This window comes from Cydia fagiglandana, chromosome 18, assembly GCF_963556715.1.
Source record: "Cydia fagiglandana chromosome 18, ilCydFagi1.1, whole genome shotgun sequence".
Classification (NCBI taxonomy): domain Eukaryota; kingdom Metazoa; phylum Arthropoda; class Insecta; order Lepidoptera; family Tortricidae; genus Cydia; species Cydia fagiglandana.
In genome coordinates, this window is record NC_085949.1 from 50,430 (window position 1) to 77,029 (window position 26,600).

At 41.4% G+C, this 26,600-nt stretch overlaps 1 protein-coding gene and 1 long non-coding RNA gene across 2 annotated transcripts; both read right to left on the minus strand.

Annotated features, from left to right (window-relative positions):
• Window positions 1–1,760: 1,760 nt before the first annotated feature.
• On the minus strand, window positions 1,761–2,823 carry LOC134673492 (uncharacterized). The gene is made up of 3 exons (XR_010099490.1): window positions 2,778–2,823; window positions 1,856–1,967; window positions 1,761–1,811 (listed from the first exon to the last, which is right to left on the minus strand). It is a non-coding gene; the product is annotated as an uncharacterized LOC134673492 (long non-coding RNA).
• Window positions 2,824–5,134: 2,311 nt separating this feature from the next.
• Window positions 5,135–17,657, minus strand: LOC134673564 (mitochondrial intermembrane space import and assembly protein 40). Its single transcript, XM_063531561.1, has 5 exons — window positions 17,505–17,657; window positions 15,417–15,541; window positions 13,972–14,110; window positions 13,616–13,852; window positions 5,135–5,297 (listed from the first exon to the last, which is right to left on the minus strand). The coding sequence occupies exons 4-5, from the start codon at window positions 13,843–13,845 to the stop codon at window positions 5,135–5,137; spliced, it is 393 nt and encodes a 130-aa protein (XP_063387631.1). The 5' UTR covers window positions 13,846–13,852; window positions 13,972–14,110; window positions 15,417–15,541; window positions 17,505–17,657.
• Between the last annotated feature and the right edge of the window lie 8,943 nt (window positions 17,658–26,600).

Here is a 26,600-nt window from a genome sequence, read left to right on the forward strand (position 1 = left end):
ATTAACTGTTGTACACAAACCGATTTTACTCCGCCCGTGGAACAAAGTCTAATTGAAAACGGTGACAACCCCGTGTCTGCCGCAAGCGGCGTAACTAATCAAACAAGCGACATTAAAGCCATAATAACTTCGGTTATCAAGAAAGAAATCAACAGTTTAAGACATGATTTAAAACTTACTAGCGAAAACACTATAACTAAGCCTTCATACTCGTCGATGGCAGCAAAGCCTAAACAAACACTGAACAACCCTATCACACAGGTTTATAAACCGGCAATAATTATAACTCCCAAGAAGGTCGGCTCTGGTGCTGCGGACACTTTAAACGTTTGGAGGAATTCGGTAACCTTTCGAGACACAGATTTTGCTCCTACCTCGACGAAATTCATCTCTAACGGCAAGGTAAGAGTTGAATTCAACAACGTTCAACAACGAGACATCGCCCTCAGCAAGACAAACGACATAAACGCAGAAGTTACTGCGGAGACCTCCAAGACACTTCGGCCAATGGTCATACTGAAGGGTGTGTCTGACGATGTCCCTGTAAACGAACTCACGGATATTATCATTAATCAAAACCAACCACTTCTAGACACAGTTAAGAACAAAACAGATTTAAAATTTCACTTTAAACGAGGGAACAACAAAAATACTCGCCTCTATAACGCCGTTTTGATGACCACCCCTGACACTTTTAAAGTGTTACTAAAGTGCAACAAGATAAATATTGACCATCAGCGAGTGCACGTGGAGGAGTACGTCCCTGTTCTCCAATGTTACAAATGTTTGGAATATGGACACACTCGAAAACACTGTAAATCTCCGGACACCATATGTTCGTACTGTGCGATACCTAACCACGAATACAAGGACTGCCCACACCGCCAAAACAACAAAAAAGTTAAATGCCACAATTGTGACAAGCTAAATAAAGAAAGCCAACTAGAAAACAAATACAACAGTGCCCATAGCGCCACCTCACATTACTGCCCGAGGATGGTCTCCATGCACAATAGAATCAAGTGCCGCATCGATTATGGACAATAATAAAACTACAGACTTAATTGTTATACATAGTAATTCTGCTTAATCTGTAACTAATTTGCTTTGTATAGTTTGTGTAACCTTAACAGTATTTTCTTTGTTGATCTTTAAATAACTTGTAAACAGGACTCGACTATTAATTGTATCTTGCAACATGTAAGTTGTTAAAAATCAAAATCATTATTTAATTTCCATTATCTGTAATAGGTTGCCTAGGTGCGCCTTACTGCATCTCGCAGGGTTAACTGATTTACATCGGTGAACGCTTCGGGTATGCCCTATCACTTACTCACCACATAAACACCTAATAAATAATAATTAACTACTTTATATTATATAATCACTAATCTCTTACAGGGGGGCAGTGGCCGGGCGGCCGCCCGCACTCATGACTCTAGTCGTGAGGCGGGCGGTCGGGCGGCAGAACTAACCCCCTCAAATTTCTTATTTAGGGCAGGTGGTCGCCCGTATACCGATAGCGGGGGCCAGCTATCCATAAAATCTAAATCACAAACACCCCAAAAACACTAATCACTCACCAAATCACATCATAACACACTATACATGAAGTGGGGGAGGTTTTAGTCCGTAGGCGGCTGGGCACCATTCCCAGCTGAGTCGGACATAACCGTCGGCCCGGGCCGGCGGTATACATGAGTATTTCCTCCCTCACCGGAAAAAAAAAAAAAAAAACCTAACCTAACCTAACTCAAAACCTAACCTAACTCAAAACCTAACCTAACTCAAAACCTAACCTAACTCAAAACCTAACCTAAGTCAAAACCTAACCTAACCTAACTCAAAACCTAACCTAACCTAACTCAAAACCTAACCTAACTCAAAACCTAACCTAACTCAAAACCTAACCTAACTCAAAACCTAACCTAACTCAAAACCTAACCTAACTCAAAACCTTTTTTTTTCTTTTTTTTCTTTTTACGTGGAGTAATGCATTTAGGCCTTCCGCCTAGCCGGGGAACTAGGACGGATATGTCGGACTCGTGGCCAAGGGGCCAAATACCGACTAAACCCTCCACGGTATGCCCGTCTCGCAGCAATAGTGACGGTGAACACGGAATCGCAGAGCATTCTACCGCGAACACCGCCTGCTGCCGACAGCCGAGGCTGTCCCCTCCTTGGACCCGAAGGCCCTGGAGCCGAAGCTCCCCCTCTCGAAGGTAGTATGCAGGGCGACACCACACACTGATCCCTCATGACAACCTCCACGCCGGGAGGAGATGGAAAAACCCCGGGTTCCACCTCCTCAGGTTGTCTTAGCGATTTTTTATAGAGGTGGTCATCCTCGTGGCCACCATGCCGGCGCCGGCCAGCAGTGGCAACCCCCCCGGCCGTCATCATAGGCCCTCTGCCTAGACGGTTACGGGGACCGCAGTTTTATACAGGTCAGCGGCATTCCTGTGCCCTCACGCGCCCGGCCCGAAGGCCCCATCCGCGACCGTAGCCGCCCGGCCCGAAGGCCCCCTCCAGCACACACTCGGGTGAACTCTCCCTAATTGAGAGGACACCCTGTGCGGAACCCCCTCAACCCCCCCACGACAGGACATTGGCAGCACCGGTAAGGAATCACTTGAAAATCAAGAGATTATTTACCGTTGCCCCCGGGGTGCACCGTCCAAGAACCCTTCCCTTACCCCCGGATCAATTAGATCAAGAGGAATGAGAAGGGACCTGGCGCTCTGGGAGGTTTCCTGTCCGTAGCACCCCAACCTAACTCAAAACCTAACCTAACTCAAAACCTAACCTAACTCAAAACCTAACCTAACCACTAATTGCAAAATCGCCACATGATTCTGAGAAAAATTCTAACAGCGCCATTTATCTTATGCTTGTTTTATAATTGGCGCCATCTATCGGCAACACTGAGTAATTTCATTTGTATTTTCCGATTCTGCGTGTATTTTTGGTATACTTAAGTGCAGACTAAAACGCAACGTGCGTGTGTTGTTTCTCATGGTTTGTTTATTTATATTTGAATCATGTGCAATTGGCCTGCAAGACCAAGACAAATTTTAATTAAATATGACGCTGATAAGACTACTAGCGCCATCTATGATTTTCGATTGGGGTTTTTGTTGGTATGTAAATGACGAGGTTGCTGACGGCTGCATGTTATTTGTGGCTTCGTGTTTTGACTGTCTACTGGGCTTCATTATTATTGTTCCTTTGAAATAATCATCATTCACTCGGTCTCGTTAATATGAGTTTAAGTTCATGCCGTATGCAACCACATAGTCCACATATGGATTGCAGCATTTTCATTTTTAGGGTTCCGTACCTCAAAAGGAAAAACGGAACCCTTATAGGATCACTCGTGCGCCTGTCTGTCTGTCTGTCCGTCTGTCAGTCTGTCACAGCCGATTTTCTCCGGAACTACTGGACCAATTAAGTTGAAATTTGGTGCACATATGTAAGTTTGTGACCCAAATACGGACATGTAACGTAAACAAATAAATTTTAAACATGATAATTTTAATAATTTTTAACAATAGTTGCCGAATATTCGTGGCATCTCATATTCAATGTCAATTTTCAATTTCAATGGTCAATTTTCAGTACTTTGAAGGCCATTTTCTCCTAACAGGTCGAGTTTGGGCAGCTAAAAAAAAATACGTGTCCGTTATTTTAGACTACTCTATAACATATATCAAAATAAATCAAATCGGAGTCGAACAGTTGGGTACCCTTCCTTGTAAGTGCTGAATTGATAGACGGCGGGTTACTAGCGCCACCTAGAATCCATATAATTTAACCTGAGTATTTAACCAATGTATGTATGTATGTATTCAGCAGGCACCGCCAATGTCGTTCATATACCTACCTACATATAGACGGGTACGGGAGAAGATCGGTTCGGCGAAGGAAAAAGGCAATGTATTTAAAAACAATTTATTAGTCCCTCCCCCCGAGGGAACACAACTACTTAAACTAAACTGAGCCATCCCGTCGGTCGCGAGTGTGGCGAGGCGCGCGCGTCACTCCGCGCGACACTCGTGGATCTCGCGTCGCCACAAGCATCACGCACGACACGCCAAGGCTAGGTAACTGTGTGATACAACCATGTACCTATATCTAGCACAGGGTGTCCTAGACTACGCGAACGTTAAGTCTGCAGCGACTCAGCAAGCGACAAAGTACAAGGCGCCAACATTAAGGGCCTAATTCCTATGAAAATCTGACGTCTAGGTATATTTATAGCACTGTCATAGTTTGTCGCTGAGTAATTCTCAAAATAGTGGCATCTTAACCTGTCATTGAGTGTTTGAATTGAATGTATGTTTATATGCTCTTTTTCATATTAAACAAAAATGTATCTAGTCTAGATAAACTAAAACAATGTTTATAGAGGCCAAGTCATTACTTTTATTTAAATCTAATACTTATATTTATAAAAAGTAAAGAGTAGCACTTTCCTTGGGCCTCGCGTTTTGGGAGTCGGGGTGGAGGCTCCGGGCCTTCGGCCCTCCGCCGGGGTCAGCCTTCGGCCTCCCAGCCTAAAGCTCGCCCTTCGGGCTCGCTTACCATACTTTTTGTATAGGATTTTGCTTTGTTCGTCATTCCCGCAGCTCAGCTGTCTCGATTATTTTACGAATTTGGTATGGGGCCTAATGTAATAATATCATTTTAATATTGTATGAAGGTTTATTCATCTATGCTAAAAGTGAGACATTCGTATTATTATCCGTTCAAGGGAAAAAATAAAAATGAATGTATTTTTCACTATAACCTGCTTAACTTTAACCCGTTTTCAATGTATAGGTTATCAAGTCTCGAAAATAACTTCTTTATTTTCCGTTCCCTCTTGTTAATTTGGGGTATTTCAAGTAGTCAAACATGTTACATTCTTAAAAGTAAAAAAATACAAAAAAAAATATATTTCATTAACTTTAACCTGTCGATGCCGCTTTCTCGAGAATCACTCCGCTACCAAGTCGGCGGGATCGGCTCAGATGGACTCCGGGCAACCGACCAAACATTGACAAACTTTAGCAAGTCATAATGTTTACGAATGATCAGCCAACTGTTTGGACGTAGGTGTATTTAGAAGCATCGTAGTGTCGTGTCTGGGGCGCTAGGGCTGGGCGAGCTTGTCGGCGTCGGGCGCGGGCGCGGGCTCGGTCCCGGGCAGCGCCTCCTCGTCGTCGTCGCGGCCGTACAGCTCGGGGTAGTTGGCCATGCACGCCTGCATCTCGCTGAACTTCTCGTAGCAGTCGCTGCCCTTCGGCTCCGCCTCGCTGCGACATAAACGAGACTATTTATAAACGATTAAGTTATAAGTTTCTAGTTAAAAGAAACATGTTCGGTGGCCGCGCCGCCTCGGCGGGGCCGGCCCCGGTCGGTGGAGCGCGGGGGGCGGTCACCTGTAGTGGAAGCAGGAGAAGGCGTCCCGGAAGGGCTGCGCGCAGGGCCCGGTGGCCATGCCGCCGAGGCAGGGGCAGCCCCGGTCGGTGGAGCGCGCGGGGCGGTCACCTGTAGTGGAAGCAGGAGAAGGCGTCCCGGAAGGGCTGCGCGCAGGGCCCGGTGGCCATGCCGCCGAGGCAGGGGCAGCCCCGGTCGGTGGAGCGCGCGGGGCGGTCACCTGTAGTGGAAGCAGGAGAAGGCGTCCCGGAAGGGCTGCGCGCAGGGCCCGGTGGCCATGCCGCCGAGGCAGGGGCAGCCCCGGTCGGTGGAGCGCGGGGGGCGGTCACCTGTAGTGGAAGCAGGAGAAGGCGTCCCGGAAGGGCTGCGCGCAGGGCCCGGTGGCCATGCCGCCGAGGCAGGGGCAGCCCCGGTCGGTGGAGCGCGCGGGGCGGTCACCTGTAGTGGAAGCAGGAGAAGGCGTCCCGGAAGGGCTGCGCGCAGGGCCCGGTGGCCATGCCGCCGAGGCAGGGGCAGCCCCGGTCGGTGGAGCGCGAATTAAGATAATGACAAGGACTTTAGTTTAAAAAATATATTTATTTAAACTGACAGAGTAACCACTTAGCTTACAATCAAGATTATTCTAACTTAAAATGACTTAAGAGCTAGTATTTATAATTAAATAATGCAATTCAGCATTGACGCATGTTCCAGTTACGCAATGCTGAATCTTCTAATTAGCTTTCGCTGACAAAAGATATATTAGGGGTGCTGGCACCCTTAACTCCTCCCTCCTTAAGAGAGAAATTATCTGAAGGTGGCAAAGTCGGCTTCAGAGAATTTCGTCTGAAAAATACAGAATGTAGTTTATACGTTAAGTATATAGTTACTATTACAAGTAAAATGGTATATAAAACGATGGTCCAGACACTGACTCTATTACTAATGATATAACTCTCACTGTAATCACTTTCACTGTTATATTTTACGCTGTTGAGAATGTCTTTTACGTCGCTGAAGTCCACGCCTCGCAGATCTACCTCGTTCTCGTTCTTCTGGATCTCTGCTTGCAGTTCCGGCAGTACAACAGGGGGTAAAATGTAGTTGGTAATTGTAGTGTTAGTTACTGCTTTCATGATGATGTCTTCTATCTGCGTCTCACAGTATTTAGCTGGGGTCAATATGTAGGTTCCCTCCAAGTTGTGTTTCGAAACCTCGTCTCCGCATGTTTCGGTTATCACTGTTCTTTTTCTGGTGTAAAGAAGCCAATGGTCAGATGTAATCTTCTGTATAACTGTGTCTTCTGTTTTGATGGTTTGCTGGTTGCATTTCGATATGTTATCTTTAAGTAACATCAGTTGTTCTATGCATGTTGCTGCTGGATGTTGTACTACATCGTTGTCCGTGCAGATGTGTTTGTCCTCTTCGATTTCCTCGCAGTATCTTGCCACGGGTCGGAATTTCAATCTATTCATCATAAGGTAGGGGTATTTGGGAATAATGGTAAGTGTCTTTTTGGTTTCGGGGTTGTAAATTGGAACAGGTATAATTTTGTAGTAAATATATGTGTTTTTCTCAATTAATGGGATATCTAGTATAAAAGTTAAGCGACTATGACTAATAAATGATTTAAGGTCTATACTACGTTCTATCTTAACTAGATTTTCCTTTGACACGGGATAAACTAAGGTTGCATGTTTTTCTACTTCATAAAGGACTTTAATGAATTCAGTTGAGTTTATTATGGATTGATGCAAGGTTGACAATTTACTAAAAGCAATAGCTGTTTCTATCTCCTGTATAATATTGTAAATAGTGCGAAAGTTATTTAGAATCTGATACATGCTATTCATTAAGGAAATTAAATTGAAAAGTTTTGTCTCGTCTTTTTGGACTGTCTCTAGTTGTTTGGTTTTATAACCCAAGTGTTTAACGTTAAAATTAATGTCGCTCGAAACGTTTGTTAATTTATCAAGTGCCTTTTGGAGTAATGTTACCTTATTCTCTACTGATATTTCCTTATGTTTCATCTTTTCTATTATCGCATCAAATCTAATAGCATCATTATTATCTAAATTACCTGTTATTACCTTAACTATGGATCCTAATGGGTTGAGAATACCTCTTTTAGTTCTTGCAGTTGGTAAGATCTGTAAAAGTCTATCTCGGGATAGTTCAGTAAATGAATTTATTTGTACTTCTAAACCCATTAGTTCTCTTCTTGTATCTATATTACTATCAATTATATGTTTTAACTTGTTATACTGATCTAAATTTATTTCTAATAGTGAACTTATTGACTCTAAATCTATAGTCTTAATAATGCTCCAGGAGCTAGTCCTCATCAGAGCTGTGCCCATCCTGACTGGAGCTATCCCCGGATTCCGCTCGAGGTTTTGGATGTTGAGACTGCATCCCTGATGTACCAGGACCATCAGTAATATCACTCGCCACCTGTGGAGGTCGTTTGACATTTTTGAGTGCTACACGAGTATTTCTTTTTCTAACTTGTACGGGAATTATGTTTTTGTCCGGTTTACCTATAACTGTGGCTTTTTCGTACCTAGGTTTTTCTTTAGCCTTACGGATTCTAGTATCTTTCATGTAAATGGTATCACCCTCTTTAATTTCTGGTGGTACTTCACCGCCTTTCTTGTCCCTGACTTTAATTTTATCATTAACTAATTTCTCACTCACGTATTCGTACAATACCTTTAACCTTCTCCTGTGATCTATAAGTAATTTCTGCATTAAATTTCGCTCTCTATCCGTATCGAATGTATTTCCTGATTCTGTGTGCCCAAAAACTAATTCGAAAGGGGTAAATGTCGTGGCACTGTGTATTGAATTATTATAAGCCATTATGGCATACGTCATGACTGATGCTGCATCTTGGTCACTTCTATCATACTTCGCTAAACGGTAAATTTCGATTATTGTAGAATGAAATCGTTCTACTACGGCCATTGAATTAGGATTGTTCGGAGTTCCTATGTGCAATTCTATTTTATATAATTTTAATAGTTCTTTCATAAGTTCATTGTTAAATTCTGTACCCGAATCGCAGCTAATCTTTTTGGGAACGCCGTACATACTGAAATATTTAATCAAAGCTCTTACTACTTCCGGCGTACTTCGATTGGGTATACTTATTGCCTGGCCTAACTTGCTAAACGCGTCTACAGCTGTTAAATAATATCTACTTTCGATAAATAAAAGATCTATAAATATTTCCTGAAATGGTGATTCCTGACTCTGTGTTAATTGGATATACGGTTTCATGGGTTTCCTTTCATATTTCATCTTACGACATTGTTCACACGCATTAATTATAGCTGCAATGGTCTCTTTCATATTACTCCACCAATAATCTCTTTTAAGTTTTGCTAGCGTTTCATTAATGCCCCTATGGCATGTTTTGCCCTCGTGATATTTTATGACTATTTGTTTTATGTCATGTTCATCTGTTAATGTTACGATTCTTTCTGTGCATTCGATTAAATTTTGTGTGCCTTTTTTATAAAGTTGCGTTACGACATTACTGAAAGTTTTTCTAAATTCTGGTGATTCGAAATAGATAAAATATTTATTTTTAAGGTCTACATACTCTTTTAAAAATTTGTTTACTAATTGTACGTTATTTATTGGCATGTGTACTTCCAAGATCTTTTGTTTTTTGTTTGATAAATCTTTAACGCTAATGTCGTCTTTGAACCATGCATATACTAATATTTGTTTTGGTTTTAAATCTATAGCTTCATTTAATATTGGGATACCTTCGTGTTCCCTGTTAGAGATGGAATGAGCTGTAGCTCCGTCGTCTGAATCAGAGATTTCTACCACTTCCATTTCTGGTTCTGATTCTGGTCTACTTAACTCTGCAATTTGATCCGTTAGTGACTGTACGTACTTCTGTAACTCATTTTCTTTTTCATCTACATTAACTACCATTGATTCATTGTCGTCGTTTGTCATATTTAGTCTTATACGAGACATTGCGTCTGCGTTTGTATTCTGGTTCCCTTTTTTATAATATATCTCAAAATCATATTCCTGTAACCTTAAACGCCATCTTGTAAGTTTACTATTGGGTTCCTTAAGGGAGTACAGCCAAGCGAGTGGACGATGGTCTGTATAAATGAAAAATTTATTGCCATACAGGTACGGTCTAAAATGCTTAACTCCTTCTAAAACAGCAAATAGTTCTTTCTCAATTGTACTATATCTTACTTGAGTGTCACTTAAAGTTTTACTAAAATAGGCAACTGGCTTATCTGACCCTATTGGTCCTTGTGATAGAACCGCTCCTATCGCGTAATTTGACGCATCTGTAGTCAAGATAAAAGGTTTTTTAAAATCTGGAAACTGTAATAATGGTGCATTGGTTAAAATTTTCTTGCAAAGTTCGAAACTTTCTTTATACTCATCATCTAAAATTACCTTTCTTCCTTTCTTCAGACATGCTGTCATGGGTCTAGTTATTTTTGCAAAATCTTTTATAAACTTTCTATAGTAACCTATCAAACCTAGGAAGCTTTTAATATCACTCGTGGTTTTAGGTATGGGATAATTAAGAACTGCTTTTATCTTATCGTCATTTGGTTTTAGCCCTTCGCTCGTTATGGTATGTCCAAGGTAGAGGACTTCCTTTCTGAGGAAATGGGACTTATCTAGCTGTACTTTAAGATTAGTTTCCCTGAATCTATCGAATACAGCCTTAAGTTTTTGGACGTGATCTTGTAGACTTTTAGAAAATATTATTACGTCGTCAAGGTATACCAGACAGTGTATTCCTTGTAGACCTCTTAGGACGTTGTCCATTGCTCTCTGAAAGGTTGCAGGTGCTGTCTTAAGTCCAAACGGCATACGATTAAATTCATAGTGCCCGAATCCGGTGCTGAAACCGGTTTTAGGTTTATCAGCATCATCGACTTCTATTTGATGGTATCCACTGGCCAGGTCTAGTGTTGTGAAGTATGTGCTTTTACCCAACATATCGAATAAGTCGTTTATGTTTGGTAGAGGGTATTTATCGTCGACTGTGATGTCGTTAAGACGTCTATAGTCGATCACCATACGCCACTTTTGCTGACCTGACATGTCCATCTTCTTTGGGACTAAATGGACTGGAGCACTCCAAGGAGAATGTGACTCCTGAATGACGTTGTCCTTCAGCATTTTATCTACCTGCTTTTTTATTTCTTGTGCTTGAACAGGAGGCATCCTATGTGCCCTAATAAAAACAGGATCCTCATTTGTAGTACGGATCTTATGTTTAACTTGATTAGTGAATGATAACGGAATGTGTTCACAATAAAATATATCTTTATATTCCTCACATAACTGACTGATCGCCTTTCTTTCTTCTTCATTCAAGTCATCCAATCTCAATTTGGAGAGATTTTCAGACAACAACCTATCATTTGAAGTTGTGTCCGCGGTGAAATTTACGTTAACAAATGTTTCGCTCGGATATGGTTCTACTTTAAACGGGGCTGTGACTACTAAAGTCATGCCTTTTGATGTGCAATTTTGAATGACGGTGGATGCGTATCCATTCACACATTTTACCAGCGCGGCGGGCATTCTTATCCCTTCCGAGAGCTGTTGAAATTCTAAAATCGCATCTCCATTTAATAACGTTACTGGTAACTTAACTCTACACTCACTGCGAGGAGGCAATTCAAAAGTCTCCTTAATAGGCGGAGTATACAGCATTGGTATCTGCGTTGAATCCGTCTCCAGCATGCGAGTTTTGTAATTAACGCTTGCAGGTAACTGATCCAATAAATCGCTACCTATTAAGCCGTCATACCTATCATCAACGTCGTACACATAAAACTTATGACGTTCTTCACTTTTAAAAATTTTGGGTAATTGAATATAAATGACCGTGTCATGTGTACTGCGGCCGTGGGTACTTACTACTTCAAAAATTTCTTGGTGCTTAAAATTACTAAAATATTTTTCAACTAACTCCGGTTTCATAAATGACCTTTCGCTTCCTGTATCAATCATAAAGAGAGCCTGTAATTCAGGAACTGCAATATGAGGAAGTTTTAATTTTCGGCTATAATTTAATACTATTCTAGTCCTCTGTTCGAGGCCGCAAGGAAAAAATTTCTGACTTCGGTGCTTGGACCCGGGGTTGGTTCGAAACTCGGCTCAAGATATGTTGGTTCGTAACACGGCTCAAGATATATTGGTTCCGCGTCATTATTTTCTATGTAATTAACACGTCTTGAACTGGCTGTCCTCATAGTAACATCAGTATTATTACCCGACGTCATATTACGGGCCGGCACGTTTTGATTTTGCGCCGTGTAAGACTGTGGTGAATAACCTGCGTGTTGCTGACTTTGCGTTTGCGATGTTACTGGTTGCCATTGATTACGCATATTAGATGAATTATTAGTAAAATTATTTTGTGGTCTATTATTATTTCTAATCTGCTGTGAACCGTTAAACGAATTTAAATTACTTTGTGGCCTCTGGCTAAAGTTATGTCTAGGGGGGTTAAAATTATTGTTAAGAGTTCTATCTTGAGGCTCGGCATTATGCGAATAATTATAACCATTATGATTCTGTCTAACATTACCTTGATTTTGTCTATTATTTACTGGACTCCTAAAAGGGTTTTTCATGTTATAAACGGTGTTGAAATTTTCTTCTTCTAGAACGGTTTTCAATGCACCCTCTAGTGTGCTGACATTTCTTAAACGGATCATTTTAACTAAATATTGTGGTAAATTATAAAGAAAAACATCGAAGGAAGTATTAGTATAGATTTCCTGTTTCGCGGTTCGTATTGTGGCATCTTCAATGGTTTCTGCGACCTTAGCTAACAAAATGCTTCTAAACTGTTGAACTCTGTGACAGAAATCTAAGTAACTTTCGCCTTTATTTATTTTCAAGGCTTGCATTTCTAATAGGAGGCATTTCTCTGTCCTGGGATCCCCAAAATGTTCCTTTAGCAATGTTTTAAGTACGTCCCAAGTACGAATGTTGTTCCTTTCTCCGACTAAGACGGCTGCGGGACCCGCGAGTCTACTAGTTAATACATGAAATAAATATTCGTTTTGTTCGGCACTTCCTCTAAATTTATTTATGACATATTCACATTTATTAATATACACCGCCAGTTCCCTAACTTCCCCTCGGAAAATCGGGATCATCTTAATTACATTCTCAGGAACTAAAGTAAGGCCTTCCATTTTAAATGCAAATAAAATTTAAACACGCTAAAATAAACTGATTGCAAAATACCGAAGTAGGTCAATTGAACGTGGACTTTAACACCTTCGCTGACGTTGTAAATAAATGTTGTTACGGTTTTGTTTTATTCTTAATAATACGAATACCTAATATTCTAAAATAATATCGTTATTATAGCGTTTTGTTATCCTTAATAACGCGAAGATATCCTAAATTGGGAATGATATTATGGCGTTTTTATCCTTAATATACAATACCTAATATTTTAAACTACTAGCGTTATTGTGGCGTTTTATTATCCTTAATAACGCGAATATTATTGTTAACTAGGAATGTTATTTTGGCGTTTAATTATCCTTAATAACACAAAAAAATTAACCTAATAATGTTATTACGGCGTTTTCTAATCCTTAATAACACATATATTTAAAACAAGTAAGGATACGTATAAAAGGAACAGAAAGGATGATGAAAAAGATTGACTCACATTCCTCCCGGCAGCTTTCACGACACCTTACAGATGGTCTGGAATACTCAGGATTGCTTCCGGTCGGCTGGAGATGGACAGCTTCCTGGAACAGCTAGGTTGACTGGTTTCTTCTGCGGCAGGTCCTCTTGATATTTCTTAATAAATTTATTTGTTCGGCTACCCGTTGAAACGTAGAAACGTACGTAGTCCGGCACGGTACTTTCGCGATATTTGATCGGCTTCTGAACGTGTCAGGAAAACGACGGGTATCCTGTCCTCAGCGCCAATTAAGATAATGACAAGGACTTTAGTTTAAAAAATATATTTATTTAAACTGACAGAGTAACCACTTAGCTTACAATCAAGATTATTCTAACTTAAAATGACTTAAGAGCTAGTATTTATAATTAAATAATGCAATTCAGCATTGACGCATGTTCCAGTTACGCAATGCTGAATCTTCTAATTAGCTTTCGCTGACAAAAGATATATTAGGGGTGCTGGCACCCTTAACTCGCGCGGGGCGGTCACCTGTAGTGGAAGCAGGAGAAGGCGTCCCGGAAGGGCTGCGCGCAGGGCCCGGTGGCCATGCCGCCGAGGCAGGGGCAGCCCCAGTTGATGGAGCCGTCGGGCAGGATGAGGCCGGCGGCCGGCGCGGGCTCCGGCAGCGACACGCGCGAGGGCTCGGCCAGCGCCGCCGGCGACGCGATCAGCAGCACGTCCTTGCCGCCGGGGCCGCTCTCGATGCGGGATATCGACATGATGGACCTGTAACACGAATGTGCCCTAGTGAGTATGGAGCGTTGGAGCCGCGAGCGGGAGCGCGGCGCGTGCGGACCCGGTGACGAGCCGGGACCCGCACTGACGCTACAGCGACACGAGTGTACCTGTGGTGTGATGTGTGTTATATCAAGGCCTGCAGCGAGGCGGCCTGGCGGGCGACGCGGAGCGTTGGAGCCGCGAGCAGCAGCGCGGCGCGCGCGCGGACTAGGTGACGAGCCGGGACCCGCACTAACGCACGTCCACCTGCACAATAACAAGATGTTTTTATTTATCTACCAGATACTGTGATTGTTCAATAAGGCAATATGATACCCAATCCCAAACATCCTGCTGTTGTTCCACTTTAGCACCGAAATGAAGGATCAATTAGAGCAATTGGGACAATCAAACTGTAAGTTTTATCTGTAAGACATATAATTTCCTTTCAGCACTTTCATAGTTGCATGACTTGCATCCTTAAGCTCCAATTGCACCTTTTTACTAACCGGGGTTAACCTGTTATAAACCTGAATTTACCATGGTTGCCAGTACAATTTGACACTGGGTTAACGGCTTAACCTAGGGCCCGGCCCGGTATTCTTTTCAAGGGTTTTGGAAGGGGTATTTGCAATAGTGATAGCAGTTCGACAAAAACATTCGAGCATTTTACTGAATTTCGGGGTGTACCGCTAACACAATAAGGTTTTGCTTACCAAAGACATAGCTGACTGAAACCCTTTCATTTGGCTTTTTAAGCGGTTCATAATGCTAAAGCTGATACCTGGCTCCAATTTCACCACGGCTACAATTGTCAGTGACATATGTCGAGCGACAATTGTCAAGCGACAGGTGATATATTACAATTTTATAAAATACTTTCTATAGAAATACTTACAAACATGACAGGCATTTTGCTACAATTATGTTGTGAAACAAGAATTATTTTTTCTAGTCGACATATTTGTAGAATTGTCGGTGAATCTTGACAGGAAATGAGTTATATGTCGGAATTTCGTTACAATTGTAGTGTTGTGACAATTGTCATAAACTTAGCAAGAGAAATATCTGTTTTTTTTCCGATATAATAAAGTTTTTTTTAATAATTCAATGATGATGGCAAACAGGAATACGGCCCGCCCGATGGTAAGCGGTAACCGTAGCCCCTGGATGCCTGTGACGTCAGCAACAGTGATGTTTTACAATTGTCGTACCTGTCACCCTGGTGAAATTGGGGCCTGTTCCTTAAGCGCTAACCTCTTGAAGAGGTATTGATTATAAATTATAATTTATACATAAAGCTTTATGCCATATGTTATCAATTTGATAAAATAGAATCAAATATTGCTTATTTATGTTAAAAGTGCAGAACAGGGTGTCTAGCGTGTTGATTGGTTAATAGCACAGATTTCATTTCAGATCCAATGTTAAGAAATTGATTACTGCCAGTATTTTTGTATGGAGCAAATACCAGTATCCAACCCCTGAAGTTGGGTCTTAAAGTCAGTTACATTTATGCTGAAATTCAAGATTTAAAAGAGAAAGGCAATGATGAGACAGCCAGCGAGGTTACCAGCGTGTGAGTGCTGCACAGTCAGCACGTCCACAGGCAGCACAGAGCCGCACTCTCCAAACACTTTCCCGCAGGCTGCCTGTATACTCTGCCGCACCTCAAGGGGCTCAACCTTATCTCCAATCCTGAAAGAATACACTATATTAAATAATATATGTTACACCATTGTACATATGCAATGTCACTTGAATGAAATGAATGAATGAAATAGCCTTTATTTCAGATAAGTATTTTGTAGTACATTTCATTTTGTTGTTAACATATATATATATCTAATCTAAATTTATATCTGTATGCCTTTTGTAGGCAAAGGCCTCCCCTAACTCTTTCCATTTATCCCTATCCTTTGCTATTGTAGTCCAGCAACCTCCTGCTGCGCTCTTAATCTCATCATCCCATCTTCTTGTTGGCCGGCCACGCTTCCTTTTTTTGTCTCCAGTAAACCAGTACATTATTGCTTTAGACCACTTTTCTCTCCCTCTAATTGTGTGACCTGCCCATTTCCATTTTAACTTCTTAATTGTTGTAGTAATATCTTTTGTTTTAGTACATTTCTTTATATCTATATTTCTAACTTTATCCGATAGTCGCTTTCCCATCATACTTCTCTCCATAGCGTTTTGACAAATTTCTAGCTTTTTGTAGTGGGATTTGTTTAGTGCCCATGTTTGGCAACCATAAGTTAGAACAGGAAGTATACAGGTATCGAACAATTTCCTTTTTATGGTCATACTCATTTCCTTATTTTTCATAACTTCTTTTAGGTTCCAATATTGCTTCCACCCGTTTCCAATACGTCTGTCTAGTTCAATGTCACTTAGTCCAGCAATATCTACTGGTTTAGGATCAATGCCCACATAAATAATAATTAAAATAAATAAGAATTGGGACATTCTTACACAAATTGACTAAGCCCCATTGATTATATTGAACTCAATGAATGTATTGTTCTATAGACTGCCCACAGTAAGCTCAAGAAGGCTTGTTTTGTGGGTACTCGGACAACAATATATGTAATATGTATACATATAATATATAAATACTCAATACAAAGAAGACACCCATGACTCGGGAACAAATATCTGTGCTGTGAACCCAGGACCATCAACTTCATACGCAGGGTCACTATCACCAAGCCAACCGCTTGTCAAAATAAAAAAATAAGTGGCATATTTCAATTAATTAAATTTTAAAAAATTACTTAATTAACCGGGAGCCAAAGAACTGAATGAAGTTCACTGACATAGACACAACTCATTTATTTTGTAGAGTGACAACTAAAACATTTATTTTATATCATAGGGACCATGCGCACTGGAGGGTCTGCCATCTTGTGGCCTGAATTGGAAACATATGTGCACATGTACATTGCCAAAGCAAGCGCTTACTATCTACCATTCTCATTGGTATGTTTCCTTGTGCATAGTAGGTTCTGCCATCTTGTGTGCTACATTGGAAGCATTAACAACACATTTACGCCTTGCACCAAAAATCTGACGGCTCTTATGCTGCCCCCTATAGTCCAAGTACCTAAATTACAATAGCCCCATGGGTGTGTTACCTTAACAATGTGCATTAGGCAAAGCCTTGCATTAAGTTCGCTTTTCAATTCTTCGTCTACATAGGTATTATAACACTGGAAGTATGTATTGTATTGCACAATGTTTACACTATCAGTGGCTATCAGACAAACTGGGAACTTACATTTTGTCAAAAGTATAGGAAGTCAATGTTTAGTAAGTAACTAAGTGAACACAGGGTGTAGCAGCATTACAATTGCATGAGAGAACCACTGCTGGCTCTGCAATCTACAAATTCCGCGCGATTAGCTGAGAAAGTCGACAAGCAATGGGGTTGGCAACTGTCAAAGGTTTGCATTATTATTTGCGTAGATGTTGCCATCATAGCTTGCCCCTTTTTCTGGGCTTAAAGGACATCCAGGGTAAAAAATACAATGAAAAAACCAATAAACTGACACATTTCTAGGGACTGACAGGACAAGCTATGCTGGCGCGCCATCTCTAAATACATCGACCGACCAACCCCATTACAATAAAATCGGGTCACTCGCCGGTGTACTCAACTCACACGTCAATCTGCAGGTAGAAGTAGCGCGCACTCATTCGAAACTCGAAGGTAGCTTCACTGCACTCGCAGTGTCAAATTTCGATACTAAACTGTTAAATATTCACTCCAAAAATAAAATATTACATATCCGCACTGCAAGTTTTTAGGTTATGGATACACAAATGTCATAGTGACAATCTGACGTCTGCGTTTTGGTACTGCATGTATCAGAATCAGATGCGTTTGGTTATAAGTTGGGACTGGTTGGGACACACATTTTACCACTTTGGAAGTGTTTCTCGCGCAAACTATTCAGTTTAGAAAACAATGATATATTAGAAACCTCAATATCATTTTTGACGACCTATCCATAGATACCCCACACGTATGGGTTTGATGAAAAAAAATGGAGTTTCAGCTAGTATTCTATGTATGTTTTTAGGGTTCCGTAGCCAAATGGTAAAAAACGGAACCCTTATATAGATTCGTCATGTCTGTCGGTCTGTCCGTCCGTATGTCATAGCCACTTTTTTCCGAAACTATAAGAACCATACTGTTGAAACTTGGTAAGTAGATGTATTCTGTGAACCGCATTAAGATTTTCACACCAAAATAGAAAAAGAACAATAAATTTTGGGGGGGGGGGGGTATACTAAGAACTGAAACCTAAAATTTTTTGTTCATCCAACCCATACGTGTGGGGTATCTATGGATGGGTCTTCAAAAATGATAGTGAGGTTTCTAATATTTATTTTTCTAAACTGAATAGTTTGCGCGAGAGATACTTCCAAAGTGGTAAAATGTGTCCCGTCCCCCCCCCCCCCTGTAACTTCTAAAATAAGAGAATGATAAAACTAAAAAAAACATATTATATACATTAGGTACCATGCAAACTTCCACCGAAAATTGGTTTGAACAAGATCTAGTAAGTAGTTTTTTTAGGGGGGGGGGGCGGTGGGGGCGGTCCGCCCCGGGTGTCACCCATTTAGGGGTGACACCCGACCGTGAACATCAGTAGTGCCACCTATAAAAATTCGTAAAATGAAAGCGATGGAGTAAATCCTGAGCTATTTAACAAAAATTACAATTCCTGTTTTTAAATATATTTTACAATTTTGATTGAATTTGAATTGAATTTTCCGCACCGGGTGCCACCCATGCTAGCTACGCCACTGTGTATAATGCATACATTTATTATTTTACAGCGTCGAGCGTCGAGCGGTGCCATGGCACTTGTGCGCAGTTTGTAGACTTTGCAGTTGTAGCGGCAACTCGTCGAGATAAGCGCGAGTCGTTTATTTGCACTTTGCAGCCGCGCTGACCCTCGAGCACGTACGGCGGCGGTCGTGTTTCCGGCGCTCTGTCCACCGCTTGTTGGTTAGCCCAGTTACTCCTGAGCCGAGACTGATCATTCCGCAATGTATGCTGCCGTAGCGATACGCTCGCAGCCAGCCTACCGCAGCGCAGGCAGACTATTCGCATTTCGCTATGAGTGGAACGATTCTTCATCGCGTTTTAATTAAGGCAAAAGCGCCGCCGGCGAGGGGGTGCTTATTGATGCTCGAAATTTAATCAGTCTGCAGAGGAAATAGTTTATGAACGGGTGGAAAATCTGCCTTTACGAAATATAAAGGCGCACGATTTTATTCATTCTGTGCAACAGACCCTGCTGCGCTTTCCTATTAGTTTCAAAAAAATATGAAACTACAAGGGAAGGAAAAAAAAGCGCCAAGGCATAATCAGACGCCGCGCTCGTGGCGAGTCTCCCGGCGTTCTTGGCGTCGGCGGCAGGGGTTGTAGAACTTGTAGAACTTGTCTCTAACATTCTATCCTTGGATGGAGACACGACTATACTGTATGCAATATTATTTGCGTTATTTGACACATTGTGACTGACGTATATAGAGATGTAACTAACCCAAATCGATTGTCACAGCAAGCGATTACGATTGGATGGCACGTAGACTGAGGTATCGAATTGTGACGTATAATGAATTTTTATTTGAGATTTAAATAAAGCTAGAATTATATGGTTTTCCCGCAAGGTAAATGCATTTAATACACCGACCGAGTAGGTCGCACCCATCATCAAAATCTAAACTAACTGGGGATCTATTTTAAAATTTACTTATGTTATTTCTGTGTCAAAATAATTTGTTGTCTGTTAGGTGACGATAAATATATCCATATTTACAGTTAATTATCCACCTTTTCCTTACTTTTATTAAAAGAAAAATTAAAAATTCATATCGATTTACTTAGACTACTACCGATTCATAACGATGGTGACCGGCCAACCCTAAAATTAAAAAAAAAAGACGTAGAACGTAAACGTTTGCAGTGCAGTTGTTTTCCTTTGTGATTTCGATGTGCAAGACATTTTACGTAGTATTGCTGTTGTGAGTGACAGACGTCAAATACCGCAAATAATGTTGTATACACATAAGTACTATACCCTATGCCTCTAATATCCAGTCGGCCTGGGGGCCGATTTTTGAATTTCGACCGCTCGATTTCGTGTGTTTCTTTGAATAATATTTCCAGTACCCTGCATTTAAATTCTACTAATAGAATTGAAAACGAGTGGTCAATACCAGTCGATTCCCAATTTCTATCGCCCGTATTTCAAAAATTAGCATTTCTCTGTTTTCCACCGATTTTCGAGTGATGAAATCGAGCGATCGAATTTCAAAAATCGGCCCCCTGGATGGCTTTCAACTCGGGAGCGTCCGTACCTGAAAAACAGGCCAAGTGCGAGTCGGACTCGCGTTTCAATTGGCTAACATGGCATGGTTTCAACATTTTTTGGCTATTTACTTATAACTTATGTATTTCAAAATTATAAAAAAAAAAAGTTGTTGAAATTTTCAAGATGCGCTCTTTCATTTGATATATTATAACACGATATAGTTTGAAAACGCGTCTGATTGTCAGTTCAGGGTAGAGATGGGCGATATGTGTCAGTAGAGGGAAAAGATTGATATATATCTTTTTACCACTGGGATATGTATCACTCTTTTATATCTTTATATCCATGTGTATCAGTTGTCCCGCTCGTAACTGTATCGACACTTACTGACTTTGCGTCATCTTATGAATGAGAGAGAGACAGAATTGTTATTAAAACTTCTGTAAGTTTTCACACATCGAAATAAATAAATTGAAGAATATATTTGCCTAATAAAATACCTTATTGCTTTTTGTTTACATTTTATTAAATGCAATGCAATTTAACTCATTAACCGAATTAATAACTCATCATTGCAATTTGCATTGCATCCTGCGGGAGCGAGAAATACTATACTATCTACATCTCGTTCCCGCGGAATAGCGAATGACGCGTCCGAATCAGCCTGAACGACCGTTGTCGCTCGTTCATTCGGTCGACGCGCGACCGAGACATCGCTTTCGCTTTAGTAAATCGTTGCCGAGGGAGTGAGCGGTACGGATATACTGATACATTCGGATTCGTAAAGACAAGAAGAGTGATTCATGAAACGAGAAAGATATATATCTTTTTTATCTATCACTCCTGAGTTACCCATCTCTAGTTCAGGGTTGGTTTAGTACCAGCACCACATGTTCGTGTCTCCGCTCACACGCAAACTCCTAAATGCTTTAATTTTTGTCCAAACCCGACATAGTTGCCGGTGGGCGTCGCGTCGGGGATACAATCTGAACATGTTTCTAAAATGGCGCGGCATTACCCGCACGAAGCGAGATCACGCACGCTCGCCTTCAAGCCACTACCTAACCTAAAGGTAAAACATGACATTTGTTCTTACACTTCTTACATTGTATCGTGCAGTCATCTCACGCAGATATTACCCGATTCGCATCTTCACGACAGAGGTAGGTACATTTTTAACCGACTTCCAAATCCCAAAGGAGGAGGTTATCAATTCGGTTGTATGTTTTTTTTTTCTTTTTTTTTTATGTTTGTTACTCCATATATCCGTCATTACTGGACCGATTTTGAAAATTCTTTTTTTGATTGAATGTATATGCATACAGATTGGTCCCGTTTCTATCAAAACCCAGTTCTGATGATGGGTTCCATGAGGAATCGAGGGAACTCCTCAAATCTTAAAGGCATACATATAGTGATTTTTGGGTTTTTATCATCAAATCAAGCATATACATCCAAAAAAGTGACATTTGATGAAGTGGAACTGCTGATGATGATCAGAACGGAACTCCTCAACGACGCATAGTTCACGGTTGGCGATTTGTCCTCTTCGTTATGTTTGTTAAGCAAGTTCAGTTTTTAAGCTACATTTTTGTCAAGCTCGAGTTCTGATGATGGGATCCATGAGGAATCGAGAGAACTCCTCAAATCTTAAAGGCATGCGTATAGAGATTTTTGTAATTACATCAAAAAATCAAGCATTTTCATTAAAAACTGTCGCATTTGATGAAGTGGAACTGCTGATGATGATCAGAACAGAACTCTTCAACGACGCATAGTTCACGTTTCGCGATTTTTCCTCTTCGTTATGTTTGTTAAAAGTTTTTAATGCACATTTTTGTCAAGCTCGAGTTCTGATGATGGGATCCATAAGAAATCGAGGGAACTCCTCAAATATTAAAGGCATGCGTATAGAGATTTTTGTGTTTACATCAGGAAATTAAGCATTTTCATTAAAAACTGTCGCATTTGATGAAGTGGAACTGCTGATGATGATCAGAACAGAACTCTTCAACGACGCATAGTTCACGTTTGGCGATTTTTCCTCTTCGTTATGTTTGTTAAGCAAGTTAAGTTTTTAAGCCACATTTTTGTCAAGCTCGAGTTCTGATGATGGGAACCATAAGGAATCGAGGGAACTCCTCAAATATTAAAGGCATACGCATAGATTTTTTTGTATTTTCATCATAAAATCAAGCATTTACTTTAAAAACTGTCACATTTGATGAAATGGAACTGCTGATGATGACCAGAATAGAACTCTTCAACAACGCATAGTACACATTTGGTGATTACGAATTTCGATTTTGACTTGGACTGGGTCTCGGACTCGGACCCGCCAGAACCGGACTCATACCCGGATCCGGTTCGGACCCGGACCCGGACCTGGACTCGGACCCGGGCTCGGACCCGGACTCGGACCCGGACTCGGACCCGGACTCGGACCCGGACTCAGACCCGGACTCGGACCCGGACCTTGACCCGGAAAACCACTATGATACCTTAACTAAATAAACCACTATGATTACCTACCATAAAATGTGTAAGTATATAAGTATGATGATGCCAATCTTACTAGCCCCGCCCGCTTAAACCCCCGTACACCGCACCGCATGCGCCGTTAAGTGGGTTAGGTTAGGTTTGAACTGCGATCCTCACAGAACCGAACTGCTATCAGAGAAGTGGGTTAGGTTAGGCTAGAACTACGACCCTTACAGAAGCGAAATGCTAGTAGAAAAGTGGGTGGTTTTACCTCCTTTTCTACATAGTAGGTATACCATCTACAATAATCTTTCACCGGCCCCCATAGAAGTCGGTTTTTTTTTCTTAAAAATTATTGAATTGGAAAATTGACGTCAAAGTTGTAGCCCGCAGACCGTTGATTTTAAATCCGAGTAAATTCCGAAATCCCCTCTTGGTCTCCCCTACTATTTTGTGCTTTTAAAAGCCGCATTATTTATTCTACCAATATTTAAAGGGCTTTTGCTGTAGGACGTCGGCAGACTGCAGGTAGACGCCAGCAAGCCCACGACAGCGCGCCAGCCATGCCAGGCTGCGGAAATCTACGCCCGGGGGACCATAGTAATTACTCGCCTACCCAAACTAAACTCAACCTTAATTGGCTTTCACTAAGTCTACTTTTATTTTTATCCTTAGGCTTCCTTTGACTGAAGTAACATTAGAAAAACCAACCGTATATGAAGGGAGCAAGGTTGAGGGTGGCTTGATGTGGCGGGAAGTATGCGGCTCGCGAGGAATGGTCGGCGACGGGGCGCTCGGCACGTCGGCCGCGGCGCGCTTTAATATTCCGCCTGCGTTATCGCTATCTCTGCCACCCTCTACCTACAAACGACCCATAGGTACATTGTTCTAAATACAGTCATGTATGTTACGAAAATACAGTGAAACCTGGATAAATGGGATCTCAAGGGACGAGCAAATTCCGGTCCGGTTCCGTTTCCGTTAAGGTGGAACTTCCGTTTGGTTCCGTTATGTTTGAAACGAAAGTTATAACGGATGTCAAAACTTCGCGCGGCAGTGGGGTACATCAAAAACAAACAGGTTCATACCAGTCATTCGCTCATCGCCCCGCTTGCCACGTGCTACGCTAATTTGTTGTTTGTTTGTATATTTTGTTTTATTCGTGTTATTAAAATTAAAATCGTATGTATTCTGTTGTGTACTGACTACTGACTGTGTGTAGTGTGTGTGGTGAATGTTAGTGTGTAAAAAAACGCACAATAAAGCTGAAATCAAGTTCGATTTGGAACTATTTTGATGAAGTTAGTGGGGTTATAACGCCTAGAAGGTCAAAGTTTTTTTACTGCATAATAAAGGCTGATTAATATTTGGAATTTTTGTTTTTAATAGACCTACCCTTAACATCTCGTCCACCTATCACTCAGGCTCCGGTTCTGGTTCCGGTTCCGTTTCCGTTTTCGGTTCCGTTTCCGGTTACGTTAAACTAAATTGAAAACATCTGTTTCCGTTTTCGGTTCCGATAAAACCACATCCGTTACATCCCTGATTAACACTACGTGCACTACGTGCACTTCAACTCTTGTGGTGCGCGTGCCGCGGCCGCTGCAGGGGACCATCGAGTGCGCCTACTTCTGGCCGAAAGGTGTCGTGTTTCGGAGGTTCCGGGGCAAACTGCCGAATCCCACACAAGAGCAGCCGACGCAACGGAGCCACGCCGTTTTGTCGTCTAAATAGTGTTTAGTTTTAAGTTTATAAAATATATATGTATATTAGTCTGTAAGGTATTTGTAATATGGGTCTTGTTGCCTGAATTAAATATCTAAATAAAAAAATATATAAAAAAATAATGCAACTCCAATATTATTGTGGCGCTATTCGACGTAAGCGCCTGCCGCCATAAGGTACCATTTGGAACGTCACATATGGTCCTGTAAAGTTCGAGCGTCCATTATAAAAGCGGTTCTAAGGAAGAAGTGTAGTTATTACAATTGGCCGTTCAGCCGGCGGCAGCGGCGCACCCGGCGCCATCAAAAGCTACGGCCAGATAAAAAGATTATGCAATTTATGAGTTTTAATAAGACGCATAATGATACTCGTGCGGGCTCATTGGCGACGCCTGCGCTGCGCGTGACCGGCGTCGAGATGGTCGAGACTCAGTGCGGCCCTTTGTTTAGGCAATATACATGGCAACAAACACGCACCGTACCACTGTACTGTAATATATGAGTATGTCGCTGAATGGCATGGATCATCAGATTATTGTCTATTTGTGGGCATCGTAATGGCTAATTAGTCCTAGGGTTCCTCGAGATAATAAAACAGTCTAGATTCAACTGAGACACAATATAATTCCACGGAAGTCAATCAACAACATACAACGTTCTTGTATTGCCAAATCTCTAATCAAAATCACTAATTAGGTAATCAGAACTAATATTCGGAAATCAATGCGTCTACACGTGTCAAGGGTCGATAGGAACTGTCGCAGGGCACCGCCCGTGCGCCCGCGCTGGCGCAGCACTTGAGATTAGGTGACGTCATCAGGCTTGACCCGTGGTTTGTGCACTGGATTCCCGACAAGTATAATTATGTAAGAGGGTATAACCAATTCTCGGCAACAGATTAACTTTGTCGAAGTAATATAGGTTAAATTTGAACGGCGAAGATTTTTCTGTATTCAAATTTAATCCTTGTCAGTCTTGTCACTTTGACATCAAGTGCCCATGTCGAATACTAGTGCAGCGTCGAGCACTAGTACTTCTACCTTATATATAATCGCTCTCTTTCAATAAATGGTTGTTACCAAGTGGCGTGTCTTGTGCATTCTCTCCCTTCTGAAGTTCCTGGATAGCCAGTGCATCTTAAAATACTCTTACTTCATACTCGTATCTCGTATACCTACCATAATAGCTAGGGAAAATTAATCAGGGACAATATGAATTTCAATTCGCGTTCGCGGTTGCCCTCCAGGGTCGCTTCGATAATAACCGGCAAAAAAGAGTAAGTACTTACGTATACTTAGACAAAAGAGTTCCCCGTCCACTGAACAAAAGAGTAATCAATCGAGAGCTCAAGATTCGCGCGACTGTTTTATTGTGCCATTTGTGCGTGCTGCGGCAATCCTGATCCTTTGTGCGCATCAAGCACCCGCATCTCCAAAATATTTTTGTCTGCCAATTGCGGAGTCGGACAAGCTCTCTGGCCGTCCGTGGATCATGATTGCGACAGCCCGCGAGCGAAGCGAGATCTCTAGTTTTCCAGTAACATCTGGTTTCCCAGTGTAACCTCGTCTTTATTTCAGCATCCCCCGATTTCCCGATTCTTTCTTAGCTTAGTTTTCGTAGTGGCGATGGCACGGTTTTTTTCAAAAGCGACTAGGTATTCATGTGATCTGATCTTCCAAGTCTAGCACAGAAAAGAAATAGGCGTTATAGGGATTATTTCGGTATCTTCGTAATATTTTTCTTCATCATAATATTTCTATTGACTTATACGAGTAGGTATATATACCTTCATAAAGTAATAAAGACGGGCCTTACGTGCACTAAGAAGTGGGCCAGTTTGTTTCTGCACTTGTTCATTGGTGCGTATGTTCGCTCGGCATAATATGAACGGGCCTATCTATCTTTACTTTTGGAATCTTTGGATATTTCCTACTGATTGCTACGAGCCGAGATTGACGCCATGACTTCCGGTTTAAAACCCGCACGCCATACCACCAGTCCACCACCTGTTATATGAACTAGTGAGTATTATATTCTTTGATATGAACCCTCTATAATACATTTTATAATAGCAAACATGACCAACCATACAATACAACATCGTATTTTCCAATTTTATTCTAATTCAAATTTTTTTGGGCTTTAAAGAGGCGATGAAACTTGCATAATCGTGTATTTTTTTTATCTTGACCGTAAAAGGGTTAATACCCCGAGGTCCGCATT